Genomic DNA, 21,972 nt, shown 5'->3' with positions numbered 1-21,972 from the left:
TGATGCCTTCACTTCCATTTTCATTTATTTCAGTTGCGGATGCAAAGGTGTATTAATTCCTCTATGTTAACCTAATACTATCAATACTCGTGCACAAACAAATACACATCTTACAACAAAAACTGAATCTAAATTTAGATAAAACCCTTGCAGTGTGTTGAGAATACGTCATTGATAAATCCTGCTATCATACATGGGTACAAAAGTACATCTGAAACATATATGTATTCTCCACAGTGTGCTTGGCAATCAGTATTAAGCAGAGTGACTCATTCATTTCTCTTTTTTATTTAATCCAATCCGTTCCACAGACCAACTGTGATTTAGATTTTATAGTGGTTGATCAACACTTACAACAATGTGGTAAAAATGTGAGATTCCAGATTTGTTTGCGATCCACCTCCATGGCCAACTATTTAACCCCAATCTCTCACACTGTGCAGCTGTGGATCCTCAGTTTGAATGAATGTGCAGCTCCTAATGGGATTATCCCACAAGCCTCAGTGCTCTTATTCCTCATGACATCCTCCTGGCTGGCTTGCTTTTGATATTCTCCCTACGTGGAATTAATCCTGAACCTGCTCGCCCGTGATGATTCAATTAAGCAGCGGATGTCTTTTTTCGCTCGAAGTGTTGCAATTTTCAGTCTTCATTAGAGAACGAAACACACTTTCGAGAAAGTGACTCTGACTCTTTGTTTCTTGCACTTGGCATTACACTCCTTTCGACTCAGAAGTGTATTTATAATGGTCTCTGATGGTGGACTGGAAATGAGTTTGTCACTTGTTGAGGCCAAAAGAGGTCATAAGTCCTCAGAGATCTTGTGTGTTCATTTACAGAAGGAGACACATTTCAGTAATTAAAATCGGAAGTATCAGAATGAGAAAAATATGCTTATTCAAGGTATTATTCACACTGGAGTGGACCATGACTTCATTCTAAAAGAAATGCTTTTACAATTAATCTACATCCTTCTTTTCGCCCTTTGAATCAGAATCAGAATCAGAGAATTCAGAATCAGAATCAGAATCAGAATCAGAATTTGTTATTTATCATTGAAGAGTTGATCATAAAATAACCTGAGATGGTTTGTGAGTGTTTTCAAGAAAAATCCTTTTTATCGCTGCCTTTTTAAACATCACACTTTTTGTTGAAGAAGCTGAAAAATGTGACAACATGGGTAATCTCCTCAAATGTGGTAAGAAAACATTTGCTAAAACATTACTGTGAAGCCAATTAGGTTTTACTATGATATAAAATACTACAGGTGAATGCTTTGCGTGCATTTTTCAAATGAAACATACTGATGGACTCTCAGTGAAAGTAATTGGGAAACAAACAGAAATATCCTTGTTTTGTTGCTATTTACCATTGGGTTTAAATCCCTTATACACACTTTCAACATTCCCAAGCAGCAGTCAGTGAGTCACTGTGGAGAAAATGTTTACTTGTTTGAATGGGCCTGGAAATGTTTCATGTTATTAATATGATGCCCCTGTGAGGTAATCAAAAGGAGTCCTTCTAATTGTTTCTCTTGCAGCTCCATGCATTAGTAACTCAGCAGACCCGAGGCCAGAGTGCAAAGGTTACTTTTGCTGTGACCTCTGCCTGTATTTTAAACCTGGAAAAAGGTGCCTGTGAGTGTTTAATGCAAGTATTTTAAACCATTTTGTCATTGTCATTTGCACTCTTTCTGATTATCAACTGAATACAACAGCAATCAAATAAAATATATATGTTTTTTGCTCATAGTCGAAAATCACACACATTACTTAGAAGAAAACTGAGTTGGTGACGTCGCCCGGTTTGGCGCAGCCGGGGCCACACCCTGGAGCCAGGCCCGGGGTGGAGGCTCGCATGCGAGCGCCTGGTGGCCGCGTTCTTGCCCGCGGGACTCGGCCGGGATCAGCCCGAAGGGACGACGCGGGCCCCTCTTCCTCATCCTCCTGTGGACCCACCACCCACAGAGGCTGCCGCAGGGGTCGGGTGCAGTGTGGATTGGGTGGCAGTCGACGGCAGGGGCCTCGACGACCCGATCCCCGGACACGGACTCAGGCTTTTGGGACATGGAATGTGACCTCGCTGGGGGGGAAGGAGCCCGAGCTTGTGAGGGAGGTTGAGAGATACCGGCTAGATATAGTCGGGCTCACCTCCACTCACAGCTTGCACTCTGGAACCCAGCTCCTCGACAGGGGCTGGATACTCCACTTCTCTGGAGTTGCCCGCGGTGTAAGGCGGCGGGCTGGAGTGGGCTTGCTTATTGCCCCACAGCTCAGCCGCCATGTGTTGGAGTTCACCCCGGTGAACGAGAGGGTTGCGTCCCTACGCCTACAAGTAGGGGACAGGTCTCTGACTGTTGTCTCGGCCTATGCACCGAACAGCAGTTCAGAGTACCCAACCTTCTTGGAGTCCCTGGGAGGGGTGCTGGATAGTGCCCCAACTGGGGACTCCATTGTTCTCCTGGGGGACTTCAACGCCCACGTGGGCAATGACAGTGAGACTTGGAAGGGGGTGATTGGGAGGAACGGCCTCCCCGATCTGAACCCGAGTGGTGTTCTGTTATTGGACTTCTGTGCCAGTCACAGCTTGTCCATAACGAACACCATGTTCGAGCACAGGGGTGTCCATAAGTGCACGTGGCACCAGGACACCCTAGGCCGGAGGTCAATGATAGACTTTGTGGTCGTGTCATCTGATCTCTGGCCGCGTGTCTTGGACACTCGGGTAAAGAGAGGGGCAGAGCTGTCAACTGATCACCACCTGGTGGTGAGTTGGATGCGCTGGACCGGGAGGAGGCCGGATAGACTCGGGAGGCCCAAACGTGTTGTGAGGGTCTGCTGGGAACATCTGGCCGAGCCCTCCGTCCGCGCAGCCTTCAACTCCCACCTCCGGGAGAGCTTCTCACAGATCCCGAGGGAGGTTGCGGACATTGAGTCCGAGTGGACCATGTTCTCCACTTCCATTGTCGAAGCTGCTGCTCGGAGCTGTGGCCGCAGGGTCTCTGGCGCCTGTCGTGGCGGCAATCCCCGAACCCGGTGGTGGACACCGGAAGCAAGGGATGCCGTCAAGCTGAAGAAGGAGTCCTACCGGGCACTGTTAGCTCATAGGACTCCCGAGGCAATCGACAGGTACCGGCAGGCCAAGCGAGCCGCAGCCCGGGCTGTGGTGGAGGCAAAAACTCGGGTCTGGGAGGAGTTCGGAGAGGCCATGGAGGAGGACTTTCGGTCGGCCTCGAGGAAATTCTGGCAAACCGTCCGGCGCCTCAGGCGGGGGAAGCAGTTCTCCACCAACACTGTTTACAGTGAAAGTGGGGAGCTGTTGACCTCAACTGGGGACATTGTTGGGCGGTGGAAGGAATACTTCGAGGACCTCCTCAATCCCACCACCACGTCTTCCATTGAGGAAGCAGAGACTGGGTTCTCAGAGGTGGACTCGTCCATTACCCAAGCTGAAGTCACCGAGGTTGTTGTGAAGCTCCTCGGTGGCAAGGCACCGGGAGTGGATGAGATTCGCCCAGAGTTCCTTAAGTCTCTGGATGTGCAGGGACTGTCGTGGCTGACTCGTCTCTGCAACATCGCGTGGCGGGCGGGGACAGTACCTCTGGACTGGCAGACCGGGGTGGTGGTCCCTCTCTTTAAGAAGGGGGATCGGAGGGTGTGTTCCAACTACAGAGGGATCACACTCCTCAGCCTCCCCGGGAAAGTCTATTCCAGGGTACTGGAGAGGAGGGTCCGGCCGTTAGTCGAACCTCGGATCCAAGAGGAACAATGTGGTTTTCGTCCTGGTCGTGGAACACTGGACCAGCTCTATACCCTCCACCAGGTGCTTGAGGGTTCGTGGGAGTTCGCCCAACCAGTCCACATGTGTTTTGTGGATCTGGAGAAGGCGTTCGACCGCGTCCCCCGAGATGTCCTGTGGGGGGTGCTCCGGGAGTACGGAGTCCGGGGTCCCTTGTTGAGGGCTGTTCGGTCCTTGTATTCCCGGAGCAGGAGTCTGGTTCGCATTGCCGGCAGTAAGTCGGACCTGTTCCCTGTGCACGTTGGCCTCCGGCAGGGGTGTCCTTTGTCACCGGTTCTGTTCATCATATATATGGACAGAATTTCTAGGCACAGCCGGGGGCCGGAGGGGGTCCGGCTTGGGGACCACAGAATCTCATCTCTGCTATTTGCGGATGATGTGGTTCTGTTGGCCCCATCAAGCCTGGATCTCCAGCGTGCACTGACACGGTTCGCAGCCGAGTGTGAAGCAGCTGGGATGAGGATCAGCACCTCTAAATCCGAGGCCATGGTTCTCGACCGGAAAAAGGTGGCCTGCCCCCTCCAGGTCGGTGGAGTGCCCTTGTCCCAAGTGGAGGAGTTTAAGTATCTTGGGGTCTTGTTCACGAGTGGGGGAAAGATGGAGCGTGAGATCGACAGGCGGATCGGTGCAGCGTCTGCAGTTATGCGGACGTTGCATCGGTCCGTCGTGGTGAAGAAGGAGCTGAGCCAAAAAGCGAAGCTCTCGATTTACCGGTCGATCTTCGTTCCTACCCTCACCTATGGTCATGAACTATGGGTCATGACCGAAAGAACGAGATCCCGGATACAAGCGGCTGAAATGAGCTTCCTCCGTAGGGTGGCTGGGCGTACCCTTAGAGATAGGGTGAGGAGCTCAGTCACCAGGGAGGAGCTCGGAGTAGAGCCGCTGCTCCTCCACATCGAGAGGAGCCAGCTGAGGTGGCTCGGGCATCTATTTTGGATGCCCCCCGGACGCCTCCCCAGGGAGGTGTTTCGGGCATGTCCCTCCGGTAGGAGGCCTCGGGGCAGACCCAGGACACGCTGGAGGGACTATGTCTCTCGGCTGGCCTGGGAACGCCTTGGGGTGCCACCGGAGGAGCTGGAGGAAGTGTCCGGGGCGAGGGAAGTCTGGGCAACTCTGCTCAGACTGCTGCCTCCGCGACCCGGCCCCGGATAAAGCGGTAGCCAATGGATGGATGGATGGAAAACTGAGTTTGTTTTAAGGTAAAACATAGATGAAATCTACTTGTATTTGTTTAATAATAGAGACACAGTTAGTCCTTTAAATCTCATAAATTATTGTGCGGGATGTGCTTGGTCACACAATTTGGCTCTCTGAGTGTGAGGATGAATTTATTGCTGCCCTGAAAATAATCAGTGTTGCTCACGCCTGCTTTAATTTCTGTATCTACTGTGTGTGTGTGTGTGTGTGTGTGTGTGTGTGTGTGTGTGTGTGTGTGTGTGTGTGTGTGTGTGTGTGTGTGTGTGTGTGTGTGTGTGTGTTGCACTAATTTGGCAGTAAAATTTTCCTTATGCTGCCCTCTCCTGTGTAGTTTCTGAAATTACACACAATGTGTCTTTCATGGTATCTTCTAAAATAATTCATATCTATGGCAGTGTTTATGAGCAAATATGCAAAATGCACTAATATTAAAGGGTGAATCATTTACTTTGTTGCAACAGTTTATATTTGTACATGGGTCTTCAATAATATTATCATCTTACATATTTCATATTTCATTTATCTATCTATCTATCTATCTATCTATCTATCTATCTATCTATCTATCTATCTATCTATCTATCTATCTATCTTTGGTTCTGAAAGTTCACTTTTAGTACTCAACAAATAAATCCAAGCCTCATTCAAACTGTAATAATTGGATCATTAATTCTGTACAAACACGCAGTCATACGCACAGTTTCTGAGCTTGTCAGCGTAGATCACTAATAGCATTAATAGATATACGTCATTAATCTGCTGCCAGAAAAGGAAGAGCGTCACAGAAATACTCTCTCAGCAGCAGGATTTAGAAGGACTATTCACACAAATAATTCAAACACTAATTCCTCACAGCAGTATCCTCTTATGTCCAACGTACAATCCCTCCTTTTACTCATCTAAGCATGTAAATGGTATAAAAAGGAAATGTGTTGTACAACACCACTATTTGTCTTCCTATATACACTATAAGTGCTGCACTGGACTGAAATCCATGTACAAAATCTGTTATATCACCAACACTTGTAACACTCCTGAAACAAACACAACTCAGTTTGTCATATGAGTTTATTGTGTTCGGAATCCATGTACAAGTCATGAATTTATTATGTATTTAAGTTAGTAAGATGACATATGCTGTGCATATGCCATGAATACATTGTAAGACCAATAGTTGAACAACCAGTGGTTGGATGGCCTGCTCTACGTCATGATTACGAGCTGAGGTGAGGATGTTCACTTCCTGAACTGTAGGATGGGAGCGGGGATCTTGATATCCTGCCCTCTCTCCAGTCTCTTCTCACACTCAATTAGATAGTTGACACCGTCGATCACTAACTGCACCAGCTCGACCTGAGAAAACATAATCGCATGTACAATGTTGTTTCTTCAATGAGAAAAAAAAAGCTAAATGTTCACAATTTAGATTTTGTGTTTCACTGGGGCTTTAAAATGGTTGTAGCTCATTTTCACTTGTTGGTTCACCATTGGCTGTCACATGTGCTCATGAGTATTGTTTAATTAGTTTAGAACTGAATGTAAATACAGAAAAAATTCTCCACCTTTGCTCTGCCTTGTGAGATTATTCTTTCAGACTGAACTGAAGCCATCACAAAAATCCTGACTCCTTTGGCAAGACTAAAGAAACCTCACTATAGTTCTGACCTCACACATTTCTGACCTTTCATAACATTTGACTGCACGCACCTGACGGCACACAGCCTGTGAGGAAGCTGTGCATGAAAGGCTCAGCTCAGAAAACAGCAGTCTTTTAACCTTGACTGGCACATCCTTGTCTGGATTACAGATTAAAGAGCAGCAGGGGATACAGTTATTCACAGCCCACACCTGCTGCGACGCGGAAGCCTGGCTTCCTCTAGCTGACTCTGTCTCGCTTTGCCTGCTGTTCATTTGGACTTTTTTTTTTTTTTTTATATTTGCTTCAGCGTTTGTGTTCATTCCTTCTACATTTACCTCTGACTTGCCCAGACGATCGAGGTTAGAGATGTCGAAAGTGTCTCCAGTGGCGGCTGTGTCGACGCCACCTGTGCCTCTCTTCTGTAATCTCAGGTTATCAAGGATTTTTTTGAAACGAGGGTCCTGGACCATACACACCATACAAATCCTTGATTACTTTCAGATATGAGGACATTGTACCTGGATATATAAATGATGTCTGCGTGGTGCAGTACTGTTGCGTTACCCTGTTGAGGAGGGGCAGACGAATATGCACCCCGGCCCTGAGCCCGGTGCCCAGGTTAGAGGGGCAGGTGAGAATGTAACCCAGACGCTCATTCCACATGAACTCCCATCCTCGCTCCTGAATTAACTGCTCCACCTGCAAGTTACAAGAAGAATACTTGCTGTGTTTTTGTTTTCACTTCTGATTTATTGTGACCTGTTTTTTTTTTTTAAATGATGTTAATTCTAAGATATAGTTTTTATATTCTTGTTTGGAAATATGTGCTAAAAGATTAAAAAGAGACTTACACACCTGTTTGAGACCTTTGCAGAACCTTTCAAACACTCTCTTCATGTTCCCTCCTTTCTCCATGGAGATGATTCTTGTGTGGTCTTCCTCATTGATCCAGATCAAGAAGTTCTTCTCATTATTGTGCCTGTCAATAAAGCAGAATCAAACACAAGTTTCAATTTCTATGTTGGGTCTAAGCTGTGAGGATTCAGGTTCAGTGACATCCAAAGATAATGACGACCAGGTTGTTAGAATTGAGGGTATATCTGTGTGATGATGTTGTTTAATGATGTTGGATATTTAGTGCTAATCCCAACTCATCTCTAACTGATTGATTTTGTTTCCCAAAAAAGGCAAACATCATGAAACGAGACATTTATAGATGAGCACCTCGATGTTTGTAATTATTGCCTCACTTAGCCCCAAAGTAAATTGTATTACTACAAATTAAGTACAAGTACATGTAAACTTCTATATTTAAAAATATCCATATTTGCAGACTACATGGCTACAGTATTTCTCTAAGCAACATAAGGAGTAGTACTCATCGAGACTAGATCTACAGGCTCCTTTTGTCTTACCAGATACCACGAGCATCAGGCCAGTCTCTGGCCATCCCAGCCGCAGTGAGCAGAGGTGACACTGGTTTATCAAACAGGAAATGCTCCTGATTGGCCAGTGAAGGGACACAAGTATGGCAGCACATCAGATGACAAAGGTAATCAAAATTATAAATAGTAATGTCTTTTAAAGTGTGTGCAGGTCTGTATAATCATGCACTAACATCGATCAGCTGCTGCTGCTCTCTGTCAGTCATCTCTCCCAGACTGTAGTAGCGACCAGTCAGGTCTCCTTTCAGGCCAGAGAGAGCTGTCACGACCACACGCTCCACCTCACGGCGCTCAGAGCGCGTGCAGGCTGGGGGAAGACTCAGGCCTCGGATGCTGCGGCCGGTACGGACACGAGATGACAGCACGTAGCGCTCATCAAACATCCCAGACGTGACCTGAGGAGACGTAAACGTCAGGTAACTACACTAGGAGTGGATACAGGAATCAGTGACTGAACAAATGCCGTGTGAAAAGTGGTGGAGAGAGGCCTGGATGTGACCTTAGAAGAATCCAGGTCAGTTGGGTGCTTCATTGTGCGTGGGTCATAGCCATTGTGTCTGTCCTTGATCACAGGATTGAAGAGCTCAGCAAACACCTGATGGATAAAGAAAATTAAATATGTATATTTTTTGAGACTGAATGTTAAGCACCTGGTGTGAAAATTCAGTCTTACTTCATAGCTCTCCTCATCTCCAGCTACCATTCCCACAGTCTTAATGAAGGGGTGGCCAGGGTTGTCCACCCCAGTCTGGATGCACTGGTCAACGGTCCAGTTGTTGGGTGTTTCTTTGTCCCTCAGATGTGCATACATGGATGGAGTCAGCGCCACTGCCATGCAGTTGTTGTGCTTCCTCAGGTCAGGGAAATCAGCGCTGTGCAAAATGAGAAAAGAAGTTATGTTTACAACAAGATATTTGTTTATTTAATGTTCATTGTTTCAGCTGTGCGAACATTACTGTGTTTGCAGTAACCAGCTGGCCGCTCTATGAGCAGGAACAGTTTTGTTGGCATAGTCATTCATGATAATTAGTGTATAGTAATAATTAAGACTAATTGTGACTATTGAGAGGTGAAGTGAACAACTCAGGTTATGTTTTTGTCGCGACACCTGCTAGTAGATGGGACACATTAAGTGTCCCCTCTACAAGCTCCTCTGTAAGTTGACATTTAGTGGACATTTTGAAAGTTGATTAAAAGCAAAAAAAACATAAAGACTTAAGCAAAGCACGAACAAGATTCTACATGAAAGCCTCAAAACAGTAAATGTTGTAAATGTTGCATGCATCACACTCTGTTGCTTATAGTCCAGCAAAGTGAGGAACCCACACAATATATAAAGAAGATGATCATAATGTCATAGCTGATTGTAAATGCACTTATACACATGTACCTGGGTGGATACATCCTCCTTCGCTCAGCAGCAGCAGTGCCATCACTCAGGAGGTATCCGGATGCCAGGGTGCCAGCTCCCACAGCCATCAACACTGCCGTGTTACGGCTGGACATCATGCGAGTGAAAGAGTTTGCCATAGTTACGGAGTCTGGGTAGTACCTGGTTAAAACAAAAAAGAAAGAAAGAAAGAAAGAAAACATGTGAAAGTAGGAACCTTTGGCTTAATCTGTAAAAATACATGTTATAGTCATTGACAACATAAGTCCCATTTTGGGATATAGCCGAGCCGTGTATACATCATTTATATCTATACTGAAAAAGAGAAATGTTGATTGTAGTGTTACCATGGTGTTGTAAATGTCAGGTCATGTTTTTATGTTTATTTGTATCACTTTCTTCCAGAATGAGCTTCTGCTTTAACGGAGCCTGAACTTTACTCACATCCTGCTGAAAGGTCATAGGAGGAATTCAGAGGAAGCTTATAATTGGCAATCAGACTGTTAAACCAGACAGCACTCAAGACGCACGACAGGGCAGAGGGATCACAAACTGCATGCTGTACCTGTGCACAGTGTGTATAAGTGAAAATCTAACTCTCTGGAGTTTGTGATGATGCTTGTAAAGTATTTTGACCATCTTTTCCTCACTGTCCACCCAGGAACAGGGGCTTAGGCGCAGTGGGGACTTAGAGGTTTGTACCATAGCAGTCAACTACACCTAGTATGTGACGTTAAGGTTGACGATGAAAAGGAAGCTTAAATACAGAGAAATAATTGCACTGAGGGAATTAAACAAGAATCATTTCTTTCTAGGGTATAGTTTAAAAAGTGAGAAACTAGAAGTACTGTTGGTTAATCTTCTTTGAAGATCCCTCTTGAGAGTCATTTGCTCAGAGTGCCAAAAGTTTAATTCTACATTAACACACATCTTCAGTGGTACACACGTTGCTAATTGCATTAAGCTATCAAATGCTTAAGTAACAGATACGCCTGCAGTCTGTGCAATGAGATTATGCTTGAAGCAGAAGGGAGCCTTCTGATTGGTCAGATTGCAAGCAACAGCTCAGATGACAAGATGAGGCATTAATGCATATCACACCATAAAATTTAGACATGCAAAACATTTCTTTAAATAGAGATCACTTCTATTTCTGATAAGAGTGAGCTTGGACAAACATTCATCTCTATAACAGCATGTTGCAAAATCTGTGTCTGTTCCATCTTGCACATACAAATCTGTTTTTAACCCCCTCCATCCTCTCTCTCACACACCCACACAAGCACAAATGCCCACATGCCCACATGCGCATGCCCGGTGCTGATAATAGCAGTTGGTGAAGTTAAGCTGAAGCGCCAGCTTAGTGTTGGCATCAGTCTCGTACAACACATGATGCTTTCTGACATCCTGAGGTGGTCAGCTGAGCTTACACAAGATGGGCCGGAAGACAAACAGATACAGTGTGTGGGTGGGTGGCGAGGAGGAGTCAAAGAGTCAAATAAATAGTGGAAAGTAATAAGAGAGGGGAATGGGATGAGAAAATTGAGCTGTTTAGTTAAAAATGTCAGATTCTCACTGTTAGCACATATGATTGTGTAAGAATCATATAGAGGTCAGGAGATGGAGCTAAACGATGACAGGTCTCTCTAAAAAGATTCCCATCAGACATATAAGATCAAGATGTAAAGAGGGGAGGCACCTGTACTTACTCTTTGATCCCTCTTGGACTGTGGAAAGGCGCTTTACATTAAAATTGATCAGAACAGTTGCTGATAGATGGATATTTCTTGTGAATAATGTTGCACATGAGGCTTTCAATATTCATCTGAAGAGCTGGTAAAACACAAAATGCTCAGCAAGTTCATTGAAATACTGGAGTCATTTGATGCAAGCTATCGAAATTATTATTACTATGAAACACAAACTTGAATCTGTGACATTTTAAAGAACTCAGACTAACATCATAACAGCCAGTGAAACTCACCCTCAGGAGGCTGTCTGTGTAAACAGAGCGGACACAGGTGTGAAACTGAAACGAAGGAGAGGTTACGTCGGGAGAGTCCACCACTCACCGTGGGAAAGCTGAGGTGGAAGCAGTGAAGGTCCTGCAGTTGTGTCCTGAAAGGCTTCGCAAAGTGAGAGCAGACGAAAGAAGTGGGATGGGATCAGGGAGGGATGGGGCCTGTGGCTTGGGATTAGCTTCTCAATGGGCATCAGACAGAAAATCCTCTTTCTCCTGTCACTCAGCTTGTCTGTCTACCTCTCGTCCACCAGTACCGTCTTTGAACTTTATAATATATCCAAAAATGTGTTTTTCTGTACGCTCACTAACATGTTTTTTATAATTTCATTTGATTATCTTCACAGAAAAGGCCTATGTCACACACAGTAACTGCCTTACTCTTGAACCACATTAGTGGAGCAGTTTGCTCATGCAGCATATAGTTTATGACAATCTGAGGTCTGACTCTATAGTTTGCTTCTTTGGATCCTAATTGGATCCAAAAAGCAAATATAAACTTGCACAGCTCTGTTTAACTGTTGTTTTGGGTCAAATTGGTCAGTTTCCAAGTTTATGCCATATAATATGATCAGAATATTCATCTTGATATGAAATGTGGGCCAGTGTATAATAATTATATCTATGGTCATTTATAATATAATGGATGGGACAAGGGGCCAATGTTTGCATTTTTACTCTGCATATAGTTATTAAATACTCACTTGCATGCATAATTTCCTGAATTCCTTTCCTTCAGTGTGGCTGCTTTATTTTTTTTGGCTTTCTTTGACTAGAAAGTCAATATTAATGCTGTTGTCATCAAGTCAAAGCTGCCATCCATCTGCCCCCTCAAATCTGTGCTATGTGGTGTTTGATTTACTATAAAATCAAAGCTTGCGCTGAATGGTTTCAAGCTCCAACCGCCTCCCCTCACTCGTTTATCTGCAGTAAAATCTGACAGCAGTTCAGATCCTGACGTAACATTTGGCACATCGAATTGACAACATTTCATCACTTGCCAAACACTTGCTCAGCATGTCTTTCACACTGTGCCATTTTTCTTTTTCGCTTTCTGTCTCACTGCAACTCCGTCTATTTCTCTGGCTTTTCACCGCTGTGGTGTTTGTTCCCAAAACAAATGGAAATAGCTGTCAGTCATTTTTATTGTAGTTATTAAAAACTAATGTTTCCATTTAAATGTCACGTATTCATTATTAATAAATCATAAATCAAAGTCACTATTGCCAACAAGTTTATTATTTCAATTCCTCTCTGTAATTTGGCCTTTTCTCGTCAACCACACATATAATAATACCCATTCATGCAGTTGAAACATCCAGTCATATTATTCAATTATTATTATTCAAATAGAATCAAACTTAGTTAATGTTGATGTCCTTTTTTCATTACACTTGTGATCATTTCTTTTGCAAGACTGAAGATGACCACCAAGTCACAAAGCAGAGAGGATCATGGATTTTAAAACCCTTGTTCAAAAAAAGAAGCTAAGTATGATCACATGGTGGTGCGATCCTCACAACGGGTTATATCTGGGAATCTGGGATATCTTGATCCTTATTACAATAACTATACCAGTTAAAACAGTTGCAGAGTATATTGGAAAAAATACCATATCAATCAAATGAAAAGCATTCAAATAACACAAAGAAGAATTACGCTTTTCATTGTCTGTGGATCCTAATAATTATTACATATAATTACATATATTGAGGAAAGAATTGGAAATACAACCAAATCAGTAATGTCAATAACAATATAGAGTTTATCCAAATTCAGAGGTAGGTTATTTTCACAACCACGGAAACAAATAGAACACAGAAAAAAATGCCTAAAGGGCATTACAAACTGACTGCAGGTATTGTTAATGGAAGCGAATACGCTTCGTCTTCAGCTTCCAATATAAATAGACCACCTGTCATTAGAGGAAGCATGCTAGCATATTTAAAATTCAGTCAAGTGGATAGTCAAGTAAATACGCACACACATAAGGCATGTTGAATTTATTTCCCCTGCACAAACAAGTGAAAAATGCAAACAAATAAATAAACACAGAAACAAACAAACACAAAATTAGGATTACAATACAAATATAGCAACCTGTAATTCCAAAGCTGTTGGTTGAACAGACTCACAGATGCAGTGCAAAAGATGAGTTTTCCCAAAAAAAGCAAAGTTTGAAAACACTTCCTCCAATCAGTGTGGTACAAGGTTATTGTTTTCTGAGGAAAGTTTCAACACTGCTACTTCATAACAACAGGCGGTTTCACAGATGACCTAGCCAGAGACTGTGCTTGACTTTGTGAGGTACACTAAGAGACAAACGTGCCAGATTTCATGGAAAAAATATAGTTTTTATACCTTTTTTTCCCCAACAGCTACAGAGACGATATTTATATAGAGAAGCGGAGGAAGAAGGTAGAGGGAGCGTCCAGTCATACATGCACAACATGCAGCTGTTGTGTGCATGCAGGACAACTATACTCATCATATCATCAATACGGAGAACAAAGTTCTATTATTCAAATGCTACATTTTTTTTTTTTAACCTCACAAGGCATTACTCTCTCTTGTTTTTTTTCTCTTTAGAATAAAAGTAAACAGAGTTTGTTCTTTACAAGAGTTTGGGATGCAAAAATCAAAGGTTAGAGGGACCAAAAAGAAAACAATTACAACAACAATAAAATCAATATTCACAGCATAACAATTTTAACTATTTCTTCATCAACCATATGATATGTGTAAAGTCACTATATACATAAATAACATAAATACAGTAACTGATGAAAGAATTAGTGTGGTAAATAACGATCATACTGTCAAGTCAAGCGAAGCTACATCTCAGGGAGTGCGACAAGTGATCCAGCCTACACTGCAGTCAGGCCCAGGTTACACTCTGAAACCAGACTGCACACATTAGTTCAGCTGACAGTTTACAAAAGCCAAAGAAAGTCTGAATGCACACAAGCGCTGTGAAAGCTTTGGGTTAGAAGAGGTTGTAACAATGTTTAAACAGTAGAGGGAGATATTGGCCTATGATTAGATGCTGCAATGGGCTTCCTGTGTTTACAGCTACTCTTTATTCTCCAGGATCTAATTTCTGAAGAATAAAAAGTCAATCTAGCCTGTTTACATAGGAAATCTCTTTTTTAATAAAGGGGTATCTTTTTTTTATTTTTATTTTTATTCATGCTTGCAAATTGTCAATTGTGGGAAAATTGACCTACACTAGTGGAAGGCACTGATCAATTGTTTAAAAAATATTGTATCATTCATGTGGACATAAAAAAGAAGACTTTCAGATTTTATGAAATCTTTTTACCTAAAAGTCTGTATTCAAAGACAGATACAGAGTTAAGGGTTTCGCCAAGGGAAAGCAAGGAATTCACGAAAGTACATCAAATTTTGTGTTTTCCTTTTTGTTTCTGTCAACATTATATCTGAAGGCTTAAAGGCTTTCTGCCATAACCAGCCCACTGAGGATGCATAGTGGCTTAGAGAGTCACCCTGATAAGAGTGAAGCATGCTAAGCAGAGGGTCAGGGGTCAGGTTGAAGGCCATTTAGACAGTTACATCCCAAGCTGAAAAATCATGCAAGTTTTATGCAGCGACTATAGTGACAAGAAGCGTTTTGTGCTCTTGCTCAAAGACATGGCACAGAAATGCACAGGCAACAGGACACAGACAAACCGCACAGTGACGCAAGCTCAGACATCTCTCTCTCTCTCTCACTCTCTTTCTCTGCCTCTCTCTCTCTCTCACTCACACACTCTCTGTATATGCTACATGTCTGTATTTCATCCACTTGCTCCATGCTCCCACTCTTTGTTATGCACTCACAGGTTTTCGGGGAAGCGTGATGACATGTGCATCGCATTTGAGACGGAGGAATGTTGAGCACACACAGAGACATGCAGTTTCTCCAAAACCCTCATGCAACGCAACCAACATGTCTCGCCCCTCCCCCCCCCTTCTTCAAGAAGACAATGGATCAAACACCTTGCAAATTGTCATTGTCGTCAGACTCACTCTTTATCTCTTGTAAAACTCTCAAGCTCGCTCAATCGAACTCATCCACAGATCCCTTTTATTCATCCATCAACTTTTCTTGCAATTTCCTTTTGATTGATGAGATCATGCAGGCGTCCAGCCCTTGGGTAGGGGTGGTCCATTTTTAGCAGGCCTGAGTGGGCCGCAAACAGCTGTAACTCAGGCAGGAAGCCTGGGCTCGATCTTCAGCGACAGATCGTAGAGTGTATCCTCATCCATGATCAGAGTCTTATCCAGAAGGTACTGGGTCACCTGAATCCAAAACACAAAGCGTATAGTGCAATCCTTTTGTTGCAATGGAAGAATGCACCAGAAACCAGGAGACTAAGTCTCTTTCAAGATTATGTTCTTTTTCTACTTTCAGACGAATTATTATGCAGATTGATTAATATTTTGTTGAACTCTAAATGTCGTTTAAAAAAAAAATAGAGTAATCTTTAAACAGGTCAAATGCAGAGGTGGCTAGAAAGCTGGAAATTGTTAAACGGTACAACTATTGAGATTGTCTAAATTGTACTCCAGCACTAGTAACAGTAAGTCAATTTAAAATAATATTCAAAAATGATTCAAGGTTTAAGTTAATTTAGAGTTTAACTGTATTATTTAATAACATTGTCTCAATATCAGGCATCTGATTCAATGTACTTGTATATTTGAAATATATTTCTGAGAGAAATGATACATTATATAATCATTAACTTGGATATAAAATGGATGTAAAGCAATTTTCTGTGGTAAAGTAATAACCTAAATGGACTATAAAACACAGATTGAAAGGTTTGAATGTTCAAAATCAAACACTTGGAAAAACAGACTTAAAACAGTGCTCCAAAATACTACTTCATTACAGTAATCCGATTATATGTGATTCATTTCTTTCATGCTAGTGGGCAGTGGTTGGTATCCTCGTGGCACATTGTGAAGTGTACAACAAAGAATTTCCTGCTGCTGATGAGTTCTTAGCTGTCAAAATACCACCACAATTATCCCACAGAGGCTGCTTCTTCTTTCGTATTCGGCACTGCATGCAGCATTACTGTGGGAGTGTGCAGTCCACAGTTTCCACTATACAGTTATTCACAACAGCTGCCCAGCATGCAGTTTGTTTACATCTTTGTAAGTGCTAAAAATGCCACTGTGAGTGCAAAGCAGCTGGACGACACTGTGACTTCATTTCAACCTTGGACGGGACTACAGAACTATACAGTGAGTGTCGACGCCACTCCAGGTTTTACACGAGCATGATTTCTTCTCAGAAATGATATACGATTGACTCATGATGGGAAAACACATCACCGTGACCCCCAGACTTCTCTACCTGAAGCTCTCTGGTTCTCACCAAAAGGAGGCCTGAGCCACTTAAAAAAAAAAAAAAACTTCATTATAAAAGCAAGTAAATACACACTACAAATGTTTCTGGATCACGATACATCCACTAAAACTTTACAAATCAAGACATTTATAAATTCGGTTATAGATTTATTGAATAACTGAACATACGTTTAATGTGACATACTGAGGGAAAAAAAACAATGCGATAACAGTCAAATCATAGTGAATCCAATAATAAAACTCTCACTACGGTGATTTCTATAAAATACTTCATATCAGCTGATGAAAAGCTCTGAGGCTTAAGCTGGTCTCCTATTATAGTTAAAGGCTTTAAAGCAGAAATAGAGGACCAGTGATTTAATGTTCCTTTTACAGAGCTGCCTTTAAGGTACATTTTACAGCTCTATATTTCAATAAGAAAAGTTAAGAGAGTAATTTCAAATCGTCACATCAATACTTCATTGCATATCTTGGATGTACATTTGTATATATAAATGTTTTAATCACACCACGATGTAGTTTTAAAGGCCATTTTATGCACTTTGTACATAAAGCAGTCATAAGAGTATATTTTTTCTGTATTTGTTATCAAATGATGTCCTTGTGATGCTTCTAAAAAATCAAAAAGCAGCGGTACCTTGGCTTGATGCTCTATTCTGTACGGTGTCTGCTGGAACTGTCGGATCTCTCTGATGATGTGGGATATCTAAAGAAAACAGAGAATTTAATTGTATTACAGTCTCTCTGTGTGTCTCATGTGTTTTTATGTATATATCCACCCACCATCCTCATTTTGGAGAAGTTAACTAGACCATCCTCAGTGAAGTTTGGTGTTCCCTCTTCAATAAAGGCCAAGTCTGTCAGATACATTCCCAGGTATGGCACACAGGGGGGGTTGCAGCTGAAGTGGAGATAATATAAAGGGCATATTATTAATGGCAAAGATGATGAAAGAGGTTGTTTGATTTAATTTTTTGACTTGAACACTAATGCAAAGCCTCACTTTTTCAGTGTCTCCCTCAGGTTTTTAAATCTCCCCTCAGAGGAAACGGTCTTCTGCAGTTTGTCCATCAGGGCTTTTGTCTGTGAGGGTCACAAATACACTTTCACAACCATCTCAAAAAGGGTACACTTCAAAACCCAGAGCAATCTACATCAACTGTGATCAAGTTACTCTCAACAGGATGGTCATAATGAAATGATGAAATCCAATTTTCTCTGTCTAGAACAGAATGGCTTGCTGGTCAGACAGACCGTCTACTGATTGGATGATTATGGCTTGAATCGATTTAGGGTTCATGAGCATCAAGCAAAGAGTAAATAAACATTTAGGGGTAAATGCATCTCTGTGTAGTCTGTCTGATTACTAATGGAATCAATCCATCAGAAGATGCACATGTGCAGACATTTCAGATGATGCATGTTGGTTGCATTTAAATTTTACTGATAACCTGCATTGTGTGTTTCACGTGTAGATTTCAGAGTTTCTGTACAAAGGCGACGGCTGCAGCGGGATTTTTCCACCTGTTTGCTGACTTTAGCCCAGGTCTTCTTCAAGCGGTAGATGGCACTGCGATTGAGTGCAGATGTGATCTCCAGGACGCCGTTGTAGTTGTTAAGACAGCGACAGATATCCGCTACAGCTATCCATTTCTCGATGGAGTTGGCTCTCGAGCCGACGTCAGTGTGGGTCATAATCTGTGATGCCACCAGGTTACTCATCTTCAAAAACACAAGAGAAGATATTCACAAAACTGCTTCAGACGGGTGTTTTAGGTAAATAAAGGAAGAAAACAGAACACAATACAAAGCTGTTACATCATTGAAGTGTTGGCTAGTTTTCATAATGTAGGGAGTCCTCTCTGTCTTGTCAACCTTCATCCACCCCTGACCCAGGAACTCTCTGGAAAAAGTCACCAAAGAAAATTCTATGTTCATTTGAGTGTACAACATAGTACAAGTTACATTCGCGGAGAACAAAAATATGAGAAGTTTCGAGTTATGTTTACAACTATAACACAACGTTTGTACTCTCTCAACTCTTAATGTGTTGCAAAGTCACTTAAAGATGTTATCAAATGTTATCCAGGCAGATCATAAGGGTGAACAAAACTCATTCAGAGGTTTAATGGAGGTGGGATTCAGTTCAAGATTCAGTCCACTTGTCTTATAAAGCAGAGCTGACTATGATGTTTGTTTGTTTTAGTTCCAAAATCATGCAAAAAGTGTGGAAAGGTGACGGAGTTGTGTTTGGTCTGATTCACAGTGTGAGAAAATAATGAGAGGACTGACTCATAAGGAATGCTCCTGAAGACGATGTGGTCCAACAGAGTGATCTGCTCAGCCAGCTCCATCGCAGAGAGAGACTCAAAACATTCTGCCTTGGGACAGTCCGCCTAAACACACACACAGGGAGTTATAAATATCTAATAAGCTGGCTGTGACGACGATGGTTCATGACAGCTGATGGTTTCCTGAAAATGTTCACAGTAAGAAATAGGTTGTATTCACACATCTGCCGGGAGGCAGGACAGATTTTGTTTCTTATTGTTTGTCTATATCTGTGGTTATTAAGTTGTGTTAACTAACCAGTTGTGCTTCTGAATCCTGGTATAAACTGTCTCCTGGTTAACAAGTTCAATAAGTGATTTAACAGGTGAACCTCACAAGACCACCCCATAAACTGGAGTGTGCAACGCTCCACCTCGTGGTTGAGCTGTCTAAAAGGCCACATAATTAAAATAAATAAATTCCCAGTTGACGTTTGAACACAAATGTCTGTACTTTCTAATCAAACTGTATAATTTGTGATGAAAAGGGAAGAAAAAAACAACAGCAGTGAAATAGAAGAACCTCCTGTGTTTCATATCAAAGGATATAGATTTAAACTTCCTGCAACAATATGTATATGCTCAATGCAACATACAATGGGTGGATATAAAGGCATTTCATATGGAAAGCATTTATAATTTCAGATTTTGTCACTTATAATTGTCTTTTTGTGACATTATGATTTAGTGTTATTGTCACTAGACCTATTAAATACTTTTTTCACCTAAGACAGATAATATGACTAAAAAAGGCCTCAAAATGAAAGTTTGAAATGATAACAATGTGATAAAAAAAACACTGTTGTCCAACCAAGTAATTTCATTTTTTTTTCATTTACATTGTTTTAGGTTGAACTTGTGTCTCACAACTTTGATCCAAGTTCAATTATAATCAGTGTCATTGCTAATCAACAGCAGTGAATGGATTCAGTCATGGATTTGATTTATTTAATTATTTAATAGAATTGATATGGTAAAAATGTTTACATTTTTGCTTTTCCTACCATCTGTAAGATGTCTTCTATCCTCAGTTGGGCATCATCCTGCTCATCTTGAGAAAGGGCGCTAAGAGACACGATCACACAGCAGAACATAACGTAGTACAGATGAATAACAGGCAGCTTTTATGCTAATTAGAAAAAAATAAATAAATGCAAGCCCAATGGATAGCTGAGATTTGACTTTCAAATGATAAATCAAAGAGCTTCCATTACCTTAAGGTAGCTTAAGTTACCTCAATATGTTGGCAGTGGCTTTCCTCTCCTGAGGCAGGAGGTCTGGATCTCTCAGCACCTCCTCCAAGAGACAGATCACCGACATCTTCAGTTCCCCGTTCATCTCGAAGTCCTGAACACAAAAACAAATCCAACTCTGACAGATGAAAGAACATGTTGATTTTATAAGAAAAACTTGGTTTTCTCATGTGTGTCTAAAACAAGTAATTTTTTAGTTATCATTTAAAGTTAGAAAAGCAAAAAAATTAAGAAATATTAATATTAATAACAACAATGACATGAGCTTTACAAATATACACCTATATCACCCGCAACCTCAGGGAGTGGCCAACACTATCACAAACATATAATTAATTAACTAAAATAAATGAATACCAATGAAAACAGAATTTTACTCTCAAAGTGAATCATAGTAGTGAATAAAATCTGATACGGTATATTTCATCCTAAACTATGATATTGCAGTTTGTTTAGGTGATTGCAATTTGTTTTGCCTGTTAATATTTTGAATTGAATGTTTGTAGTTTTAAATCTATGTTTGATTTGAGAAACATTCTAAGTAACAGTGTGCATTCTACGTGTTGTTTTAAATCAGTTGATAAGGGATGATGAAAAAGAAATGTATTACACTTATTAAATTCAGAGCTGGTCTTAATTTAGACCACAATGATAACATGTTGATACTCAGTGAAACTCTGAAACTCAAAGATGTAAATACATTTCCATTGAAGTGTGGTATGAAGGTTTGATGTAGATAATTATTTCAAATAATCACCCTGCAGCTAATTTCATAATAATCTTTTTCTCATCTGAGGTGACTCATCATCACTCTGATTGTTTCATTCTTTTTTCTTTCATACCTCCGTACAACTAGTGCTCAAAGGTCACTCTTAACAAGCTCCTGCACTTCTTCTCTCGCTTCCAAAAGATGAATGTGAATGGGCATATGTGTGCGTTAACAAGCTGACTAAAGCTGGTCTGTCATCCAAGCATTTTGTATTATTGAAGAAAATACATAAAACAGATCGATGCAGTTAGACTGGAAGGACCTCTAAGCGAAGAGCCAGGCAATTATCTTGATGCTCAATTCATTAGACACTGGATCTTTAGCAGAGGAGCGTCCAGGTTGAGCTGACTGCCCAGTTGAGTGTGTGTGTGCGTGTGCGTGTGCGTGTGCGTGTGCGTGTGCGTGTGCGTGCGTGCGTGCGTGTGTGTGTGTGTGAGTGATTTTTTTTACATGATCAAGTGAGAGCAGTGGAGCACAGAGAGAGCGCATCAGTCACCTGCTTTAATGAGACCACAGATTTGATCACCTCTGCACAACAGAGGACCCCCCCCCCTCCCAAAAGCAGTCGAGGTGGAGGGTGCAGACAGACCTGTGAGTGTTTGGACACCCAGTGGCGCAGCACGTTGAGAACTCTGTTAGTCGCAGCTCGGCGGATGATGAACTCTTTATCGCAGGTTCTTTCAGAGTTAGTAAACACTAGAGGGGAAATTGCAACCACAGAAACAGTAAGAATTAAATAAAAGCTG

General features: G+C 41.9%; 2 protein-coding genes across 2 annotated transcripts in view; both read right to left on the bottom strand.

The window, feature by feature from the left end:
• Window positions 1-6,234: 6,234 nt before the first annotated feature.
• LOC308132301 (creatine kinase U-type, mitochondrial-like) lies at window positions 6,235-9,612 on the bottom strand (the record flags this gene model as incomplete). Its single annotated transcript, XM_080499346.1, has 9 exons — window positions 6,235-6,351; window positions 6,973-7,098; window positions 7,202-7,336; window positions 7,493-7,616; window positions 8,053-8,138; window positions 8,256-8,477; window positions 8,582-8,677; window positions 8,756-8,954; window positions 9,473-9,612. The coding sequence occupies 9 exons, from the start codon at window positions 9,610-9,612 to the stop codon at window positions 6,235-6,237; spliced, it is 1,245 nt and encodes a 414-aa protein (XP_080355472.1).
• Window positions 9,613-15,701: 6,089 nt separating this feature from the next.
• The window catches only part of rasgrf2b (Ras protein-specific guanine nucleotide-releasing factor 2b), a gene marked incomplete at both ends in the record, with an annotated part of 41,535 nt that continues 35,264 nt past the window's right edge, over window positions 15,702-21,972 (bottom strand). The window contains 10 exons of the mRNA XM_080499000.1: window positions 15,702-15,794; window positions 17,512-17,580; window positions 17,658-17,775; window positions 17,878-17,957; window positions 18,399-18,596; window positions 18,693-18,777; window positions 19,167-19,270; window positions 20,209-20,269; window positions 20,439-20,551; window positions 21,816-21,922. Coding sequence (XP_080355126.1) covers window positions 15,702-15,794; window positions 17,512-17,580; window positions 17,658-17,775; window positions 17,878-17,957; window positions 18,399-18,596; window positions 18,693-18,777; window positions 19,167-19,270; window positions 20,209-20,269; window positions 20,439-20,551; window positions 21,816-21,922 — 1,028 coding nt within the window. The remainder of the gene's footprint in view (window positions 15,795-17,511; window positions 17,581-17,657; window positions 17,776-17,877; window positions 17,958-18,398; window positions 18,597-18,692; window positions 18,778-19,166; window positions 19,271-20,208; window positions 20,270-20,438; window positions 20,552-21,815; window positions 21,923-21,972) is intronic.

The sequence above is a fragment of the Blennius ocellaris genome (assembly GCF_963422515.1).
Source record: "Blennius ocellaris genome assembly, chromosome: 7".
In the NCBI taxonomy this organism is placed as follows: domain Eukaryota; kingdom Metazoa; phylum Chordata; class Actinopteri; order Blenniiformes; family Blenniidae; genus Blennius; species Blennius ocellaris.
The sequence above is the reverse complement of the archived record's forward strand: the minus strand, read 5'-3'. Positions and strand labels throughout refer to the sequence as shown.